The following is a 19,739-nucleotide window of genomic DNA, read 5'->3' as shown; positions in this document are numbered from 1 at the left end:
GCGTTTGATGCTTTTGTACAAAAGGAGCTCATGCTACACTACAGAAACTACTTTAACACAACATGGAGATGAAGAGAGAATTACATTATACTAGCTGCTCGAACATGTTTCGTCTTTAGCAAATAACTGCATGTTTAAGCAATCCCAATAATCTGAAGAGTTGCTCAGCACAAAATGCAATTTTTAGCTTTAGCCCAAAAAGTGAATATTGCATACTCTTATGAAGATGTAAGTATAAAAAAACACATATCATCCATTTTTCAATCCATCTCTAGTGACAGTGTGAATATTGTATGGATATTTGAATTCGTTTCTGTGATGCATTGTACGGAGCTAACAACGATTAAACCTAAAACTAAGGCTAAGCTATACTATTGTACATTTAATGCAGCGGTAGGTGTTTTGTGCAGAGGCAACCACCAGTGCCATTTGTGAGAGGTAAATCCTCCATTACAAATTTCAGAATGAGGAAACAGAACAGTGGTAAGCCATAATCAATAATGTCTTCGAGGTGGCCTCTGTCTGTACCTGTCCTAAACGCTCGTGAAGAGATAGGGCCCTAATCATAAAGGTAAATTTGGTAATAAGCATGACTTTATGACAGAATTTGCTTTTTTAATACCTGCCAGGAACTCCCAAAGTGATTATATGTAAGGGTAGACCCATTTAAGAGTGTAGAGAGCTCGTCCACAAGTATGAGGTTCTCCGCAGCCTTGAATTCCTCTCCAGGGGTGTGAATTGGGTGTTGCAAAGCAGGGTTTGACTTAGAAGCTTGCAAATGCACACAAACAGGCATGTTCCCAAACTCTGACCCAACCCTTTCATAGTTGGAGATTCACTCCAGCACAAGGCTGGTGTAACTCCCCTACCGGGATAGGAAGGGAAAGAGATCACCCACAGATTTGATGTGTGGTAGAGGAGGGTCTTTCTCCACAGGTTAAAATATTTTCCCTTCAGATAAAAAAGTGTATTTGCACATGGAAAGCTGCACGGCAGGAACCCGCTGAAAAAGTCAGCTGACCTTCCCAGGTGCAGCTTTCCAGTCAAACTACTGTAAATGTTGGTGAAAAGCAAAAACGAGGAATAGTACTTACTTTGTTTGTGAATTAGGTCTAAAAAGGATAATTCTACTAATACTGTTTGATGTGGGTTTCAAAACTCTGAGCATAAACATCTCAAACAATGATCAATTTAATGAAACCAATGAGATGTGTCACAGACTAATTATCAACAGCTATCAACTTTAATTACAATTTCATAAAAAATATTACATATCACTTTTATTTATAGAAGTTTACATATTCACAATTTATTGTAAGAAATAGCAGTCTTATTCTGTTCAATGAACCATCTCATATTGTTGCAGATTCACTTTGTCAAACATTCTACAATCATAGAAGTCATACTTTAGCAAAACTATTTCACTCTTCTCCCGAATCCTTATATTATATAAACAAAAGACAGAAACTGTCAAATAAGAAGAAAACAAGCATCATTCAAATATGGAGAGCCCTGTTTTTGAACAGTACCGGTTTTATCCTTTGAAAGCTTCAAACTGACCACTCACTTATTAGGGTTTTTGCCATAAAGGAGAGATTGCCGTAAATTGTGAGAGAGAGATTCAAAGTAAGGGTGTTCTCCCATCCAGTCTGGTAGGTACTATATCTGTTTGTGTTACAGACTGAAGCACTTGCATTAAGACAGGCATAGTTTGGCTCTCTGTCACCCTGGGACACAGGCCCTCTGAAGTTAGGAGAAGTTGTGCATGGCTCATTAGCCACTGACCCTAGACTTGTGAGGCCCTCAAGGGACAAGGAACATATGGTTGTCTGAAAAGAGAAGATAGGCCCACACAGGAAGTAGAGAGAGTTTGCTGAACTGTAACTACTACGCCTTGTGTGTTTTGTTCTACAAAATGGTCGTTGTCGGCTGATCTCCAGTTAGGTCACCCGGGCCATCAAAGGACTCTTCTTGTGAAGCAGACCAGTTATATCTAGTCTGGCACTGGGTCTGATGAAGATTCATTCTTGGAACCAGAAAGTTAGTGACAAAGCTAGGTTATGCTCGCTCTGAACTGGTTTATGGAATGGGGACTTCTCAGAGGAAGGCAAGAAATTGCAGCTAACACCTAGGACTGCACTGATAGCTGTACTGGTACCGTCTACTGGCTTAGACAAAGTCAGAAAGACCAGAGAGGCTATATCTTTCATGGAGATACAAGCCAAAGCTACCCCCAACAAGAACTTTGTGAAGTATGGAAGCTGTGAAGTGTCTTCCTGCACGCACAGGTTATCTGACTTTTATCCAGCCCCACCAGAATTAATGGGGGCTAGAGAAAGGCTAGAGCTGGGAGTTGTGTTCGGAGACTGGAGGGGGAAGAAGCCTCCAGTGGCCACTTCTAAGTAATGCTCAGAAACTTTCATTGAATGCTCATGCTGAATGGCAAAGGCATGTGCCACTTTAGAACTACACAGTTCTGCAGTGACTAGTAATTGCTATTATTTTGGCTTTACTTTAATTATAAAATACTTTTTAAATTAACTGCGATCTTCAATTTGTGGTTTCTGCGGTGTCGTGGTCTAGCTGCCGGACAACCACATGACGGGCCGCAGGGCCTGATGTGAAGCGCGAGGACGTGCAGTCATTACGGGAGATGGAGTGGAATGCAGACACATACCATCCTGTGCATCTACTCCAAATACAGTGAAGGGCCATTCTGGTGCCCTATGGCCCCTCGCCTCCAGCGTGTCCAGCGCAACGCACCACAGTGACACGCACACTTGCATCATCCCAGGCTGCCAACCCCTACGTACTGCCCGACATCATAAGGTAGAGTCAAGACATCCTGGTGCATCTCCACGGTTCACTGCCTCTGTTGGGTACACACCAGGTTGTGCCAACCTCTTGACCAGGCGCACCCGTCCATGCATTCTTGCTGTTGCCTGCTGCACATGCTCCTTTGTTGAAGGATAACGCTAGTGAGCACACCACAACCCGGCACGATGTGTGCCCAAACCTTCTCCTTAACGAATCCGGTACCGTTCCTCCCTTAGCTGGGGGAGCCAGCCATGAAATGGGCAGACTGGAAGGGGTACTTCCTCAACTACTTGTCGGCCCTGGAAGATGAAGGAGAAGAATCGTTCTCCAGCACACGCAGAAAAAAAATATTATTGCACAATCTAGGTCCCGAAGGGTTGCGGGTATACGAGAACATGTTGAAAAAACCGAGGGCAGCCACAGACACGGACGTCTTCCAACACTCATTAGACGACTTGGACAGTCACTATCAACCTGTCTTTTGCATAGCTATAGACAGATACAACTTCTTCCAAAGGAAGCAAAGCAGCATTGAGACTGTAGAGGACTATGTCGCTGCTCTGAAGAAACTAGCCGTCAACTGTAAATTTGGCCACCTTCATGACGAGCTAGTACGCGATCAGATCATAATGCACACTGTCAACACCAATGTACAGGAAAAGCTATGGGTGAGCGGGGAAGCGCCCCTTCACAAAATAATAGCAATCGTCAAAAAAGCTGAACCGTCCAAAAGATGTGCTGCTGCGGCCAAGAGGGACAATGAGTGTAAACCTGCGGTGTACAAAGTAAGTGACAAAACAGCTTCCAATGACAAGCCGGCACCCAGTGTAGGTAACAAGTATGGCCGACGACCACCCAGGCCCGCTGCTAGACGCACAAAACCCTCCCCTGAGAGGAAAGGTTCTTGCTACAGGTGCGGGAGCCAGACGGACATGGCCAATGACAAACAATGTCTTGCCTTCCATGTAAAGTGCTCCTTTTGTGGCCTCGTGGAACACTTTGGCAAAGCCTGCAGAAGGAAACCCCACAGCAACTCAGTAAAATGCGTCATGTATGACTCTGAACGTGATGTGGGGGAAGGGGAAGGTGATGACGATTCTATTTTATGTATTGAGGAACAAGTATTGGGCGTCAATGGCATTGCATGAAAAAAAACGTCCTGCAACCTGAGCCTAGGTGGCTGATTCAGGGTCCCCATTCACAATCATACAAAGGGAGGTCTGGGACACTAAATTTGCTGACACCATAGGGCATAACCTACACCCTACTAACGTACACCCCGTCACCTTCACAGGGGAAAGGATTCCAACAGTGGGTTTCAGACCTCTGAAATTTGTATTCAAGGGGAAAGAAACCATAGGTAAACTGTACGTGGTGGAAAAAGGACCCTCAGTCCTCGGATGAGCCAACCAAGGTGTGCTAGGTATCGAACTCCACCCCAGCGGAGACGTACAAGTGCTCATGACAAATGAACCCCCCACACCGGACGCAGCCAACTGGCAAAAATAATTTCCCGATGTCTTTGGCAGCACCATTGGTCAACTGTCGAAGTTCACACACAAAATCCAGTTGAAAGAAGGCGCCACACCAGTTAGCCACAAAGTACGGAACATCCCGTTCAATTGCAGGGAAGCCGTGCAGCTCGAATTGCAGTGTTTAGAGGACAACGGCATCATCGAACCAATCGAAAGCACCGAATGGTTGGCGCCCTTGGTCGTGGCACGGAAACCTAACGGGAAAGTGTGCCTTTGCATCGACCTTAGAGAACTTAACAAAAACATACTAGTGGACAAGTTTCCCCTGCCAAGAATCAACAAAATGCTGGCCCAAACCAAAGGAATCAAGTGGTTTTCTAGAATAGACCTCACAGCAGTATACCACCAAATCCTGCTTCACCCTAAGTCCAGAAAGTTGACCTCCTTCATTACCCCATTCGTCTGCTACAGGTTTCGGTGACTGCCCTTCTGTCTAGCGTCAGCTGCATCAGTATTTCAGAAACTGATGCACAAGCTCTTCAAAGACAGTCGCGATGTATTGTACTTCCAGGATGACGTACTCGTCATGAGTGCAACGAAGACCGAGCACAATGCAAAACTCAGGACAGTCTTACGAACACTCTCGGCGCACGGCCTCACAGCAGAAATGGAGAAATGCAAGTTTGGCCTACGCTCCGTCACCTACCTGGGACGCGAGATCGGCGAACACGGGATCTCTCCCAAGAAAGCCAATGTGGAGGCCATTAAGTCAGCGCCCAGGCCACAGACCAAAGACGAGGTTTGCTCATTCCTGGGGTTAGCGGAGTTCTACAGCTAGTTCATCAAGAACTTTGCAACCAAAACACACACACTGCGTCAGCTACTAAAGGAAAAGACCATGTTCAGCTGGAAGCCGGATGCAGACCTCGAATTCGAGACTATCAAAAAGATCTTCTGTAACGCCGTACCCCTGTAAGGGTTCGACTGCTCCGCCCCCAGCATTTTGACGATAGATGCTAGCGAGAAGGGGTTAGGAGCGGTTTTGACACAACAATCCACAGAGGGCATGGAAACCACCATAGGATTTGCATCCAAATCCCTCGCTCCCATAGAGGAAAAATTCAGCGTCATAGAAAAAGAAATGCTGGTCGCCATATGGGCCATGGAAAAATTTCGACAGTACATCTGGGGCTCCCGGTTCACCCTCCAAACAAATCACAAACCTCTAATCAAGGTCCTCACATCCAGCGGTCATGCTAAAGCCACCCCTCGCATCGCCAAAATGACACTTTGCTTGCTGGACTTCGTCTACGATGTGGAAGACTCGAGCTCACAATGTTACTCTGCATTTCTAGAGACAGAGGCTCCCACTAAGCATCCACTCCACATCAATCTGCCTTTCCAGTAACGTCATAGAGGGGCTAATTTAAATATCAGATTTAGTTGTGGCCTCTTTAAATTGGATAATGTGATTATATTCGATTGTTCCTGCTACAAGCATTTTAATAATATGTGAAATTGGAGTGCTTGGAACATCATTGTGAAAGGTTTTCTGGAAGACAGCACGTAGGCAATAAAAAGATTACCTTAGTAATTCATTAGACATTCACATTTGAATATAATCGGACAGTTATGCATGTTCTCAGTAAATGAGTAGAAGTAGGTGAAATTGGGTAATTCGCTCCTCGCTTGTAATTCTTGTGAAAATGATGGGTTATATCTGCTTTCTATGTAAAAACTGTACCTGCATAAACAGTTTGATATTACAGGGACCCGCAACCTATGGGAGGAGGACCTCGATACCCCTCTCACATATGGAGAGTGGAGACGGGCAAAAGCACAGGTGCAGGAGACTGCTAGCAATGCTTGATTCAAATTAACACAATTTTACTACCTCCACAGGACATATCTGACCCCTGAGAGGCTCAGTAGGTTTTCCCAACACCAGCTGCCGACTGTCTGCGGTGTGGCGTGTTACCTGCCGGCTTTGTCCATGTTGCGTCGAGTTGCAGGGCGCTGCATCGGTACTGGGCACACGCCACCTGCACAGTGACCCGGATACGGGAATATGTGTGATCCGTCCATCCGGCACTGCCTTCTAGGTCTTCTGCCACTCCCTAAGAAAAGAGGGAAAATGAGTTACTGGTTCACTCTCCTTGGCCAGGTACTTGCCAGGTGCCTTCTCGCCATTCCCTGGGTACAGACAGCGCCCCTGACTTATGAACGGTGGCAAATGAACGAACTGGAATGGGCGGTATCAGAGGAAGTGCATGTAGGGAGCCTCCCCAGGGATCAAAATGTTGAAAGGGATCTTGAGAGGTGGAATGAGATGTTGGATCGAGTGGGAGATGCCCTGGTGGATGAAAGAGAGACCTCAACTGAAGACTCACCTGAGAGAGTAAAGACCCCCCTCCCTCCAGACATAGCTGAGTAATCCTTTCGGAGCGGCATGTCTCTAGGTAGTACATGTGATGGATGCCAACAACATGGTGAGAGGGAGCCCTGAGTGTGTACTGTAATGGGATTGGCGGATCCTTGCTGTGTTCCCCGGTGTGTGTGCCCCCGCCATCCTTGTCGCCAGTGTTGTAAAGACAAACACTGTGTGATTTTGTAGAAAAGGTTTATTCCGTTACGAGCACCACCAAGAGACACTGCCCGCTCTCTAGTCTCCCGCCTCATACTGCCTCAGCCCAGGCATCACCATGGAAATTCGAATACCAGGAGCGAGCTGGAATTTATTGATAAACAATTCTCAACAGTTCTAGCTAATACAACACCCCCTCACTCCCCTGTGTTGCACAAGACTCATAGGATGCTCCTCTGACAGAGCTACTGTACCCATGCTGCACAACGCTCTCTGTTTAAATGCTTGAAAATGGTAATAAATAGATATTTAAAAAAAACTGATTGATAGATATCCCTCATGTATGAAGGGCTCGAAAGGTAGCATATCCAGTGTATTGTCCATGCAGTTACTAAAGTCATGCATGGACGTTGCCAGCACAGCACATGTGGCTGTGGCACATCCAGTTTCAGGGGTCCCAGGGCACAAAGTTGGTGCTTAAACGAAGCTTTGTGTGAGAGACAATGATGGGATCAACATAAGCATAGAAAACAGAAATGGTGTGTGATACACATGGCGCAATAATTGGGGTAATGGCAATGGCTTGTATAGTGAACATTATGCACAGTTGTACTCGAGCTTGTGGTGAGATTGAAGCCACCACGCAAGGTAGATAATACATGACCGACTTCCTGAGATACAGGGTCGGCACCAGGGGTACGAAAAGCGATACATTTGATGCGATAAATAAAATTACAAAAGGACGCATCTCTAAACTCCAGCACACAAAAAGGAAACAAACAAACACCGACGCACACATGGATGCGTTTTAATAAGGGGGTTATCTAGGGATCCCTGTGAAGGACAGAATGCACCTATGTTTAAAACATCTGTGCATCTGCTGTTCCACAGGACGAGGCAGGTCTTGTGTATGAGGACAGACGTCCAAAGGGCGCCTTGGGACATAAGGAGAGTGTCTCTGGGTATCCAATGGGTTTGGAATGAGACTAGTGTGCTGCGCACAGATAGAGCAGGTATCTTCACCTGTCTATGGAGGATTTTCGAGGGTATTGGAGTTAGGCCATAGGCATGAATACTGCTCCCAACCCAAGCAAGAATGAGCCCAGCAGGTATCAAATATTGACACGTCACACATGCTTGTAGCTTAACTCAGGGTAAAATCATGTTATTAGGGAGCACAGGGGGTGTGATGTGTTGTGCTATTATTGGTGAAGGCGACTTTCCACAGCTTTTATAATCATGCATTATAATCAAATAGCACATTCAAATCCTTGTGGAAGGAATCCGCAGATACCGACCAGACAAATCTTAGCCTGGCTGTTTATTACTACCATGTACATCAAATTGAACTTCCAATCCCTTGGTCAATGTCAGGTGAATTGATTTTTCTCTGGAAACCAAAAGGTGCTTATTTTTCTGCTAAATCTGTCTTCAGCCTTTGCGAGATGTATTCCTTGACATCATACGTGTTTCCTATGCCATGAGTCTAATTTCTCATTTTCTTCCAGGGTCAAAAGGCATGGATAGAGAAGACCTTTTGCAAGAGAGAATGCATCTACTTAATTGCCAACAACAAAGATGTTAGCCGGTGAGTACCATGGCTATTTTCTGTAAAATAATCGGGTTGCCTCTAGATGCTCACGTTTTTTAACTCATAGGGCCTGATACACCGGCAGGCCTAGTTGCACACTATGATTGGTATTTTGTCTATTGTAGTGCCAATAAAGCACCAGAGGACACGCGTCCCCAGATTCACAAAAGTGGCCTGGATTCCATGGTGGGCCTGGTAGACAGTACACGCGCGCTGAGCAGCCTGACTGCTATGAATAAGTATCGGGACCCAACATATTCATGGGCTCCCATCCCCAACGTGGGTAAAGGGACAGCGGCATTTAGAATTTAGCAGGCCTCCATTTCCACAGCCTTTTTGGTGATGTCAACAAGTGGCAGAGAACGTGTCTGGAATGAACCATTCTCTGACATCTTTCTTTCCTTCCCGAATAAATGGATGGAAGGATACATGCCTTGCTCTGATCATGAAGTGCATGCACACGCTATAAAGATATGAAGGATCGTTTGGGACCCTGGTCTCCAGCATTATTGAAATGCATACTAACAGCTGACAAGTCACAGACAAACATGCCACACGTCTCCTTTTTCACTCTCGCCTAAAACAAGAAGATAGCGATATGTTCGAAAGTGGTTAACTAGAACGGAACTAAGGGCCACATGTACATAGGTTCGTTCAGGCCGCAAACGCCCTGATTCACAGATCTGGCCGTTTACGACCGGAAAAATGCATTTTCCTATGTAGCAAACCCATTTTGTGATTCGGTAACCTAATACCGAATCGCAAAAAGGGTTAGTGATCTGGAATTATGAAGGGGCCTGTTAAAGGCGTCCCTTCCTAATAGCAACTCGTAGTGGAATGTATGAATGTTTTGCAACCGAAACGTGGTTGCAAAATATTTGCTTTTTACCACCAAATTCAATTTGGTGAAAACCTATTAGTAAACGGGAAGGGGTCCATAGGGGACCCCTTCCCCTTAGTGAATGCATCCCCCCAAAAATGTAAGAAAAGGCAGTGGTACTTTCAAAAAATGAAACTGAAACATTTTTTTTCTTTTTGAAACGCATCCCGCATTCCATTAAGGAAAACAGGTTTCATTAAAAAAACGTTGCTTTATTTAAAAGCAAACACAGACATGGGGGCCTGCTGTCCCCAGAAGGCCACCATCCCTGTGTTTTAGTGATTCGCAATGGGTCGCAAATTGTGACCTACTTCATTAATATTAAGGAGGGAGGTCAAGTGCAACCCGCTGGGAAGCACAAACAGCGTAAAACCCACTAAGCTGTTTGCGATTTCCTAATAGCGTATCACAAAAATTTGCTATTAGGAAATCGCAAATGGATGTTAGTACATGTGGCCCTAGGTCGTGAAAAAAGAGCACGACCCGCTAGATCCTTGAAAAATAGAGAGAAGCATGTTGACCACAATATAAGCAATAATGATCTTTTTAGCCCACACCTATAAACTGTTCTTTTTAATTTTGTGAAAAAAAGGGAAAATTAGGAAATAACAAAACCCACTCCGCACACAAAGCCCTGGAGACATCATACCAGAATTGAATATTATAGTCATACAAATATATTTTTGAAAAAATACACTGAAAGAGCTTGCCGCCAGCCTGCCTAGCAATAATTGTTGCTGATTATGAGCACCCATATGATGTAGCATTCCATGAAGTGTGGGGGAGGGGTTGCGTCCTGATTTTTTAAGTAAGCCAAAAGATTGCTTGTAACCATAGGGTTTGCCAAGTTGTTGCAGAATACAAATCAACAAACTGTCTAAACTATATATAGGGCCACTGGATTTATGTAGCAGGGTAGAACCATAATGCCGCATGCATTATGCTGCAGGTTTGGCAAAATTATGAGGAGAAAAAGGCAAGAAATGTGGCACATTGTGTGATAATATTATTTCCTTGTTTTTTTATTTTTGCACATGGTGACACTGTTTGGGCAAAGATGACACCTTATTAGTACCACTTTGACATTCAACTACTGCAATAAGTTATAAAAAGATGACAAGTCAACCATTGCAAAGGGACTTCCCATGTGCGGGGACACATGTTGCCACATTTTTAGTAACTTTTGATCGATTTGAGTTAGATACAATTTATTTTTGTTAAAATCCTTAGACTATACAACTGAAGAATTATTATTTGACAAATGCAGGGTTATGCGACAAATGCAGCAAATCCACAATTAAGCAGAACATGTCGGGTCTGCAGAATCACATCATTTCAGTGGTCTTGTACACTTTGCTGTATATACAAACTGTTGGATATTGAGTTACTGGTTGAGGGTGATGAAACCCTTCTCAAGCATCCACCACAATTTTTGTCAGGGTGAAATACAAGCAAACCCCAAATTAACCTGTGCTTAACCCTCCGGTAGCTTAGCACAAAAGCTGTCAGGCTTAACTTAGAAGCAATGTGTCAAGTATTTATGCAGCACATTAATAAAGTGAAAACACATACAAGAAAAATCCCACATATAAAATAGGGTAAAATTTAATCAATTATTTGAACCAAAACAACAAAAGTCTAATCAGTAGAACCAGAGATATGCAATTTTATAGATTTCAGTTAAGGAAAGCGCCTTTAAGCACAGAGCCCGACTCGTGACTATCTGGTCGTGCAAGCTTCGGTGAAAGTCTCAAATTCTGGCTGACCGTGATGAAGCACGGGCCGGATATAGGGTCCAGGTTAGTCCAGCTGAAAGAGTTACCTTCAAAACTCCAGCTAGAAGAGTTCTGTTTGCAGTGGAAAGGGCCACGAGGAACAGGGCGAGTGTAGCAGAGGGTCATCGATGTAGCTTGAAGAGCAGGCCGGACGTCTCGGACGGACATCACTGTAGCATGAACATCCTATCATTTATGGTGGGCGGTTGTTACTGGAGCTAAGTGTTGGCAGTCACCGATGGCTGCCGATACTGCAGCGCGACTGCAGATCTCACATTGCCAGATGTCGCTGGCAGACACTGTGGCGCAAAGAGTCTGGTTCACCTGAGCTCTGCACTGGCAGGCAGCACAGATGGCAAGATCTCGGTGTGAGTTGGCCTGTTCGTTGTCGCAAAGAGCCCAAAACTTTAGGATTTCTCCTTTTTTTTGAGGAGCTGCACTGATGCCACACAAGGGTCCAGGATCTGAAGGGCACCTCTTGGGGATCAGGAACTCACTCCTGCAGAGGCCAGCAGGGCTTGGGCAGGTCCAGGCAGCAGGTCACTGGGGCAGATGCATGGAGCATCTGGAGCTTATTATGTCCTTGTAGTTCAGAATAGGAGGTCAGTCAGTTGACCCTTGAAGTCACTTCCGCCTGTGATAAAGGGTGCAATTCTAGTCCTTCTTCTAAGAAAGCACAGCAGCAGGCAGCTGGGCAGAACAGCAGTCCTTCTATAGTATCCACAGGTCTAGAGGTGTACTTAAGAGTAGGTTTGAGGATCCTATTTTAAAACCTGGTGCCTGCTGTGAAGCCGGAGAAGTTTATAGAGCATTCCCTGTGAAGTTTCTTGCCTTCCTTACTATGGCTTCAAGCTGGCTGCATAAATTACGCAGTGGTGACAAGTGTTCGTGTGAAGGCAGAGTACAGACTATTCAGTTGAAAGTGGGCCAGTGCCTAGCTCCACCTCTCCCATGCTGCCAGTTGATGGCCCATCCAGGCACACCTAATTCCCCTGTTGTGTGGCTGTCTGGGAGGAGTAAACAAAGTCCAACTACACCCAATCATGAGACAGGCACCAAATAGTTAGGACAGGAAAATGGCAACTTTTCAAAAGTAGCATTTTCACAATTGTAACTTAAAATCCGACTTTACCATTAAAAAGGATTATATTTACAATCTCTCAGACACCAAACACACATTGTTTACCTGTTCCCAATTAAAAGTTAGTGTTTATTAACTGTAATAAAGTAACCCAATTTTATCCTATGGGAGAGGTAGGCCTCACAGTAGTGGAAAATGAAATCATGAGTTTACAATAGTGAATTTAAGAGTTTTTCACTGCTAGAATACGTAAAACTTAAACGTACATGTCCAAATTTGCAATTACACTGCACCTCACCCAATGGGCTGTTTAGGGCCTATCCTAGAGATGACTTTTATGAGCTAACAATTGAAGGTTTAGGCCTGGCAAAATGTTTATTTAAGAATATTAAATCTATACTTAGCCATATCTATATATGTGTGTATATATGTATATATTTATTTATATGTCTATCATTATAATTTTTTGGTTATTTTTGAAGTACGATATTTTTGCTAGTGTGTTTGCCTTAATACAATGTTAGTTTTAAAAATAACTACATCTAAAATAACAGAATGCCATTAAGAATGTATAGAAGGGTTTTTCATTACCTACCTCTAAGTCCAAAGATTGTTGAGGTTGTCTTCATGACACATGTCTAAACTCAACTGGATTTCAATACAATTACAGCAAACCTGTTATACCTTTTTAGGTGTTGCTGTGGTCAGGTTATCACCCAGCATGTGCCTGTACCTCAAAATGTAACTGCAAATAAAAATGGCGACGACAACAAGCAAGTGGAAAATCAACAAGAGAAATGGTCCATCAATAAACACACTCAGAGTAGTCCAACTGATGCCTATGGGATTCTGGAGTTCCAGGGTGGTGGACATTCTAACAAGGCAATGGTAAGTACAGCATATGTGCAGTGGACAGTATTCATTCAGGCAATAACTCCATGAGATTTTATACTAATTGAAGAGAGCCAAGCAGGTCAAATATATAAAACCATCCAGTGAAGATTTAGGGTCATGAACGTCAATTGGTGATTGACCAAAGTCTCAAGTTGGCTGCATAGATATGTACATAATGCAAGCACATAGCAGGCCAATGCCCTGTGCACTATCCGGAATGGAATCGGGTCTAGTTGTCTACAGACGTTAGGCTTTCAATATTCCCAATGCACAGAGAAAAAGAGGCCCCTGGTTATTTTTTTAACTTAACTACCACAGTACAGGTCAGATTCCATGTGGTGTAAAAGTTAAAAAAGAGGGAGTACATTTGACAATCGTGGGTGTCAAGTTGTCTTCAAATCCATACAAAGTGTTTTCCCAACCAAAATATGGGAACCCCCCTACTGGGAAGGTATTCTACTGACACATTGTGTTAGATTTCCATTTTTTGTTGATTTTACACTCTTAAAATGTTTGTTCTTGTAAAGTTCTGGCTCTTGTGAGTGCACCACTTACCTTTAGAGAAGGGTGAAGTCATCACATACTTTGAGCAATAAGCTCTAGGAGGGCATATTGGCTTGCCGAGGGGGAGGAAGCTCTCTTTTACAATCATCAGTAAGATACATTGCTTTTTATTCTATATTCCTCAGGAGTCTGTGCACCGCATCCCAGTGACTCTGGCTTCTTGTGTATCTCCTCACCCTTTCCATTTTGCGTGTGTGAGCTGCAGCAGAGAAGCTGCAGGGGGTCCCCTCAGCACTGTACTTGGGCCTGACAGCTCCGGATTCAATCCGGAGTGGCAGTCCCTCTGTGTACCTTGCAAGGGGGCCCCTTCAGTTTTCGTTACGCCACTGCTCTGAATCCGGCCCAGTGTTCCTTAGTCAGTATAATTACTAAAGCTTGATTCTGGCTGCACTTCAAGGCCATGAACAACATGAGCCAATCTCCCAGGCCGCCACTGAGAGAAATGCAGGACAAATCAGAGGCAGACAGGGACACTGAAAACAAGGCTGAACGGCTGACGGCCCTGGCTAGAATTATGGAGTGCATTTAAAGATAAAGATGTTCTCTCATTTGCATACAAATTATGAAATGCCAGCTTCACATTAGGAAGGTGCCAAATAATGCACATTATAGAAGTGGCTGCATAAACGCAGTTCATTTCGTAGTATGAAAGTGCTACTGGGGCATGAAACGTGGGCTCCATCAAACACTCCCATGCCCCGCGTGCACTTTCCTAATACAGACAATAAAATGCGCAGAGGGGTGCCGCGTGTTTCAAAGGAATTTACTCACCGAGGCACAATGTTTTATAGACCACTGAACGCGGCCCCAATTCACAAAGGTAAACTGAGATCAAAGTCTGACTTTACGACTTTGGGTATTCAAAAAGGGCATTTATGAGTAGTAAAGTTATATTTTTGTCTCAGTTAAATTTAAGACCAAAACTTAAGATTAAGGGAGACAAAAGTCTAACTTTACTACTGGTAAATGCCCTTTGTGAGTACCAAAAGTTGTAAAGCTTCACTTTCATCTCAGTTTACCTTTGTGAATCGTCCAGTGGTCCTGGGGCTGCAGTCCTAGGAGCTCTATGACAGTGTTCCAGAGTTTCTGCATGAATGCATCAGCACATAGATACCATAACAGATGATTCCAAACTCTTTTTCAGTACATCCGCTTATCCTATGACACCAAACCAGACTCCCTGCTCCATCTAATGGTGAAGGACTGGCAGTTGGAACTTCCCAAACTCTTGATCTCTGTCCACGGAGGACTGCAGAATTTTGAGATGCAGCCCAAACTGAAGCAAGTATTTGGAAAAGGGCTAATCAAAGCTGCTATGACAACCGGAGCCTGGATATTCACTGGAGGAGTCAGCACTGGTAAGGAATATAAAAACATATCCGGGATGGATAAGTACACAATGCACATTCCCATCTGCCATTTTCTTTGAAGTGCGTGTATATCGCGTGGCATTCTTGAGCTACTTTTTCATTACCTGAAGTAAAACCCGTTAATCTAAAAATTGTTAAATTGTTGTCCACGGTTATATTTCATAGAGATTGGTTGGGTTTCTGTATTCCCCCCGACCTCTTCAGTTATTAATGAAAAACATCTGTGTTGTCTATCATTCATTTGGGTAGCTCTAAGGGACTTCAAGAATGTGACAGTCTAATCTATTTCAAATACATTCAGAGTTGTAGGGAATTGTGACAAAAAAGCAGCAGTAGGCCTCAACCAGTAAAGGAAACCATATTGGAAGCAAGCAGCCATGTTGCCTCACAAACATGGCCTTGGCGTGTATTCTAGAGACGCACAACTGTTCTACAATAGAAGTCTCATGAACCTTTTCCCCCAATATTTGAGGACACCTGATGGGTTTGAATTCTGATGTAGAATATGTTTCCCATTTCGACTCACCCTCTAGTTTATGGTAACTTCCTAAAAGTCCCACATTTGAGCACGCTGATTGCATAACTAGGGCTGCAGTTTTCACATGCGTTATACTAATGGATATTTCAGCAGTTCCAGGACAGAGAATAAAATTAACAATTTTGTTGATTACATAGTTCAATTCTAACAGTGAAGTGAGAAACATACATGTTACATATTGCGATGAAAGGCCTCTTATTTCTATTATTGTATTTGCTTTGGAGTTTGTGATGCTAAACAGACCATCGTCACCCAGTTCCTATAGGAACATGGCCATCAACATACATTCGACTTCAAGAGTAGCGGTGTTAGAAAAGGGCACCCTTTAATTGGTCCAATTGGAAGCCCTTGTCACCACGTTAGATGGTTATTAAATGTATTTCTATTCACTCATGACAATTTGGTGTGGATGCCCTGACCTCTTGAACACCTTAAGTCAAAAGAGCGTTCGCCAATCTCTAAGCCTAAGAATGACTTTGGGTCAAAATGTCAAAGCTTTTCACACCCATAGTGGGATCATACCCAAAACGTTATCAAGGACATGTAACACCCCCATATGTAGTTTGGATCTAGGGAAGCAGGATTATTTACACACAATGACCAGCACCCCTTTAACAAGCACATGATTGTTGAATATTTGGGAGTGCCGATTGCAAAAAAAAAAAGCATCACATTCGATTGATGGGATAAGAGTTACATCAATTTTCCCCCCTAACGTAAAAACTGAGCTCAATTTATTTGACATAGTGTGATTGAAAGCCCCATTCAAACTCTGTTTCCTGTGATCCATAGGGTTAGTGCTCATGTAAAGGAACCTGGGAAGGTTCAGACACCTGGAATGGTACCTTCAATCTCTACCAATTACACCCAAATGGAGTTCAGATGTGCTGGCATGACTCACTGCCTCCTTCTTGTTCTCACATACCAAGCAGAGACCCTGTTCCTTCTTGATACAGGACCTGATTTTGAGATCCAAATGCGGCAGATATGCGGCCTGCCTTATTACAAGTGCTATCATGCACTTGTAATAAAGCGGAAGAGATCCATCTTGCGCTTGTGAGTATCCCATCCACCAAACTCTAAATCAGGGTCACATTCTTGCGGTACACACAGGCCCATTGTCAAATAGTCAAGCTCAAGCCATGTTCCGATGAAATATGTGTCATGACTGAACATGTTGTTAGTCCTTCCTTGGCTCCTTTCATCACAGTTTTCTTAAAAATACCCATAGTGTGTTTTACTACTTCATTTTAAGCGTGTAATTATAAAAACATAACCCAAAAATCCAGAGAGCTAACACATTTACTTGATCAGTTTACAGATAATAAGAAGGTTTAATTCGCTTGATATGCTTTTCAAAAATCTATTCTTAATCTTTGTGATTTATGCTTTAAAAAAATCATTTGTGCTTCGAGAACAATATGCGGGCATGGTGAGACCGTATATGGTGTGTCATTCTGAAGTATAACTGAAGTTGCGTAAATGTTTTATGCCAAGACTGAACACACTGTTCTTTCAAAATCCCATGATGCAGGTGTAATTCGCCATGTCGGAGATGCCTTGAAGGACCATTCTTCAAAGTCCAGGGGACGAATTTGTGCCATAGGTATTGCACCATGGGGCATTGTGGAAAACAAAGAGGACCTTATGGGAAAGGATGTAAGTATATGCGAGTTGTTACGTCGGGTAATGATTGGCCAATTAACATTGAAGTATTATAACATGATTCTTCTCTCTGGCCCTCCTTCGCAAAGATTTCAGATTCTTGTTTGAGTTGGTGCCAAAAACAGGTTCAGATTTCGAGGCGTACTACTGGACAGGTCATGTGACTCTTCTCACATGGTCTTATGCCTTCTGTGCCGAGTTATTCATTGCAGAGAAGTCTGCAAAGGGAGAATCGATCTGCCTGTCCAATGCGAACCATTTTGTTCTTTTTCGCCATGGATTTTTTTTTCTCCATGGAGAGAGCCCTTTCTCTGCACCCCACCAAATGTGGGTGTGGTGTGATCTGTTTCTTTTCCCCATCCTGGAAGAGGAGTTATTAACTGGAGTAAGTCTCTGACCATTTCCAGGGTGTAACGGATCCCATCAGCATTTTTGGCAGTGCCCACAAACATATATAGTTGTGAGTGTGCCCCCACACTTCCAGTGGAACCCCTTCTTCCTACTTGTTAAGTGCAGATTTCTGTGCACTCATGGTAGAGATATCTGTACTTGAAAACCTATTTATGCCCACCAGGAATTCCTTTATGAATTCTTGGGAGGCAAAAAAGGGTAAATACGTGTATGACCAAATATACCCCTGTGAATTGGACCTCAAGGAGCTTCTCTATAAGGATTGTACTTAATATTAACTTTTATTACGGTTTAATGAAAGTCAATAGAATATGCACTTTCCTATTTCCTATTTTAGTTCATCAGTTAACACTGTAGAAGGCAACATCTATTTTAGCTAACCAAAATCTCTACAAGATGTCAATCTAAAGAGAAGAAAAAATAATATGTATAAAAATACTGTCTAAATCCGTCTGACACTCGATTTTAAAAAGTTTCCATATGGAACTGAATTCCCCTTCTTTGCCTCACAAAGTGAAGTTTTTTTTTTCTACATTTTCAAGGTCAAATGGTTCACTCTGTCTTAGGTGTATAAGAAAAATATATTTGTGCATCTCAAAAAGCTTTCACCAAAGTCTGAAATCAAATTTGGTAAATGGAAAGAACAGACATTCTAGACCAGAGTCATAATCCAGATATGATTGGTAGTAAGAGTAATCACAACATCGGTATTATCGGTAATGCAGTCATACCACACGTTGTATAACGATTTGTTTTCTTGGGCCAATCCTTCAGGTAAACCTGGAGAACTGTGTTCCCACCGCAGATGTCCCGTAATTATGGAATAACATGAGGAATGTGGTGCAATAACACCAGTTTCTGATGCTATGCCACATAACAAAGTGGGGTTATTTGGCGTTATTTGTAATCCTGATAATTTTGCTGCCTTGAATTACTGATTCCTGCAGGATCTGTAATTGTGGGTGTGGTATTACTATACCAAAATAAAGAGTATGCAGTTCCTCAGGGTAAAGGGAGAGAGTGTATGTGACAAGGAGATCGTGTACAAGAGGAGAGGAATTCCTCTTGTCGGAACTAGGGTCCTCACACACCAAGGAAGCTAGGTGTCATGCTTCATCATATGGACCTGCTCCTCGTCGGGTCGGCACTGCAAAACCCGACGGGCACCCATAAAGAGGCTCTTTAGCAGAGATCTTTTGTTCCTGGGCGTATGGTGCAGTGTGTGTGAGGGGTCTAGTGGTGTAGAAAGGCGCAACTTAGGGCAATTCAGGAAGTATGTATGAAGTGCCAAAACAGTAACAAAGTCAAAATGCAAAACAATAACAATCCCAAATGATTTAGTATAATTGAGTGAAATTTAATAAGCAAATTGACACAAAAATGAAAAAAATGCGATAAGTGGAACCAGAGATATGAATTTTCAGGGCTACTCTCTGGTATCACACTTTGGGTATTTTTAGAATGGCAAATGCCTTCAGCAACACTACATTTGGGCTCTGAGAGCAGGGGCTGTGCTTGGGTTGTGTGTTGTGGTAAATCTACTGTACACAATACATAGCCACTGTACACACAGTATGCTCAGGGACAGACATTTGGGAGGATAAAAGCAGAGGCCTTCATCAACCAGGTGGTGAATCAACAAGAATTGTCTTTGCAACCTGTTCTCTCCCTCTTCAAGTGTTTCCCAAGTATTATATGTGAAACCAGCATACATAACACGATTTGACACTCAAGCAGGATTTGACACTATAGTGTAAAAAAGGATGCCCACAGTACCCCATGCCCTGCATATTGTATGGGGTTCAGAGGCATTATCTCTGCCCAGGTCAGTCTATTGTTTGCTCCTGGGAGGTATTTCACTCCTATAACAAACCTATTCAAGGTGAAATAACCAACTGGAAAAGCTAGAGAGCCAATGCCAATTAGCCTCCAAGAACATCAGGCAGGGAAAAGGTAACGTTTTCTAAAAGTAACTTATCCTTTTTACACTGCTATTACCAGGCTACGGCAATTGGCCTGATGCCATGTTTGCACTGCCACTGTAGTGGGTGACACAATAGGTGCTGCAATACACTAGTGGCATTTAACCTACCT

At 43.4% G+C, this 19,739-nt stretch overlaps 1 protein-coding gene across 1 annotated transcript in view; it reads left to right on the top strand.

Moving 5' to 3' along the window:
• TRPM1 (transient receptor potential cation channel subfamily M member 1) overlaps nucleotides 1-19,739 on the top strand; it is a gene marked incomplete at its 5' end in the record, with an annotated part of 381,597 nt that overhangs the window by 11,979 nt on the left and 349,879 nt on the right. The window contains 4 exons of the mRNA XM_085646142.1: nucleotides 8,385-8,464; nucleotides 12,896-13,091; nucleotides 14,806-15,019; nucleotides 17,104-17,228. Coding sequence (XP_085502268.1) covers nucleotides 8,385-8,464; nucleotides 12,896-13,091; nucleotides 14,806-15,019; nucleotides 17,104-17,228 — 615 coding nt within the window. The remainder of the gene's footprint in view (nucleotides 1-8,384; nucleotides 8,465-12,895; nucleotides 13,092-14,805; nucleotides 15,020-17,103; nucleotides 17,229-19,739) is intronic.

The sequence above is a fragment of the Triturus cristatus genome, chromosome 3_1 (assembly GCF_964204655.1).
Source record: "Triturus cristatus chromosome 3_1, aTriCri1.1, whole genome shotgun sequence".
In the NCBI taxonomy this organism is placed as follows: Eukaryota; Metazoa; Chordata; class Amphibia; order Caudata; family Salamandridae; genus Triturus; species Triturus cristatus.
Note: the sequence above shows the minus strand (reverse complement) of the source record. Positions and strands in the feature narration are given on the sequence as shown.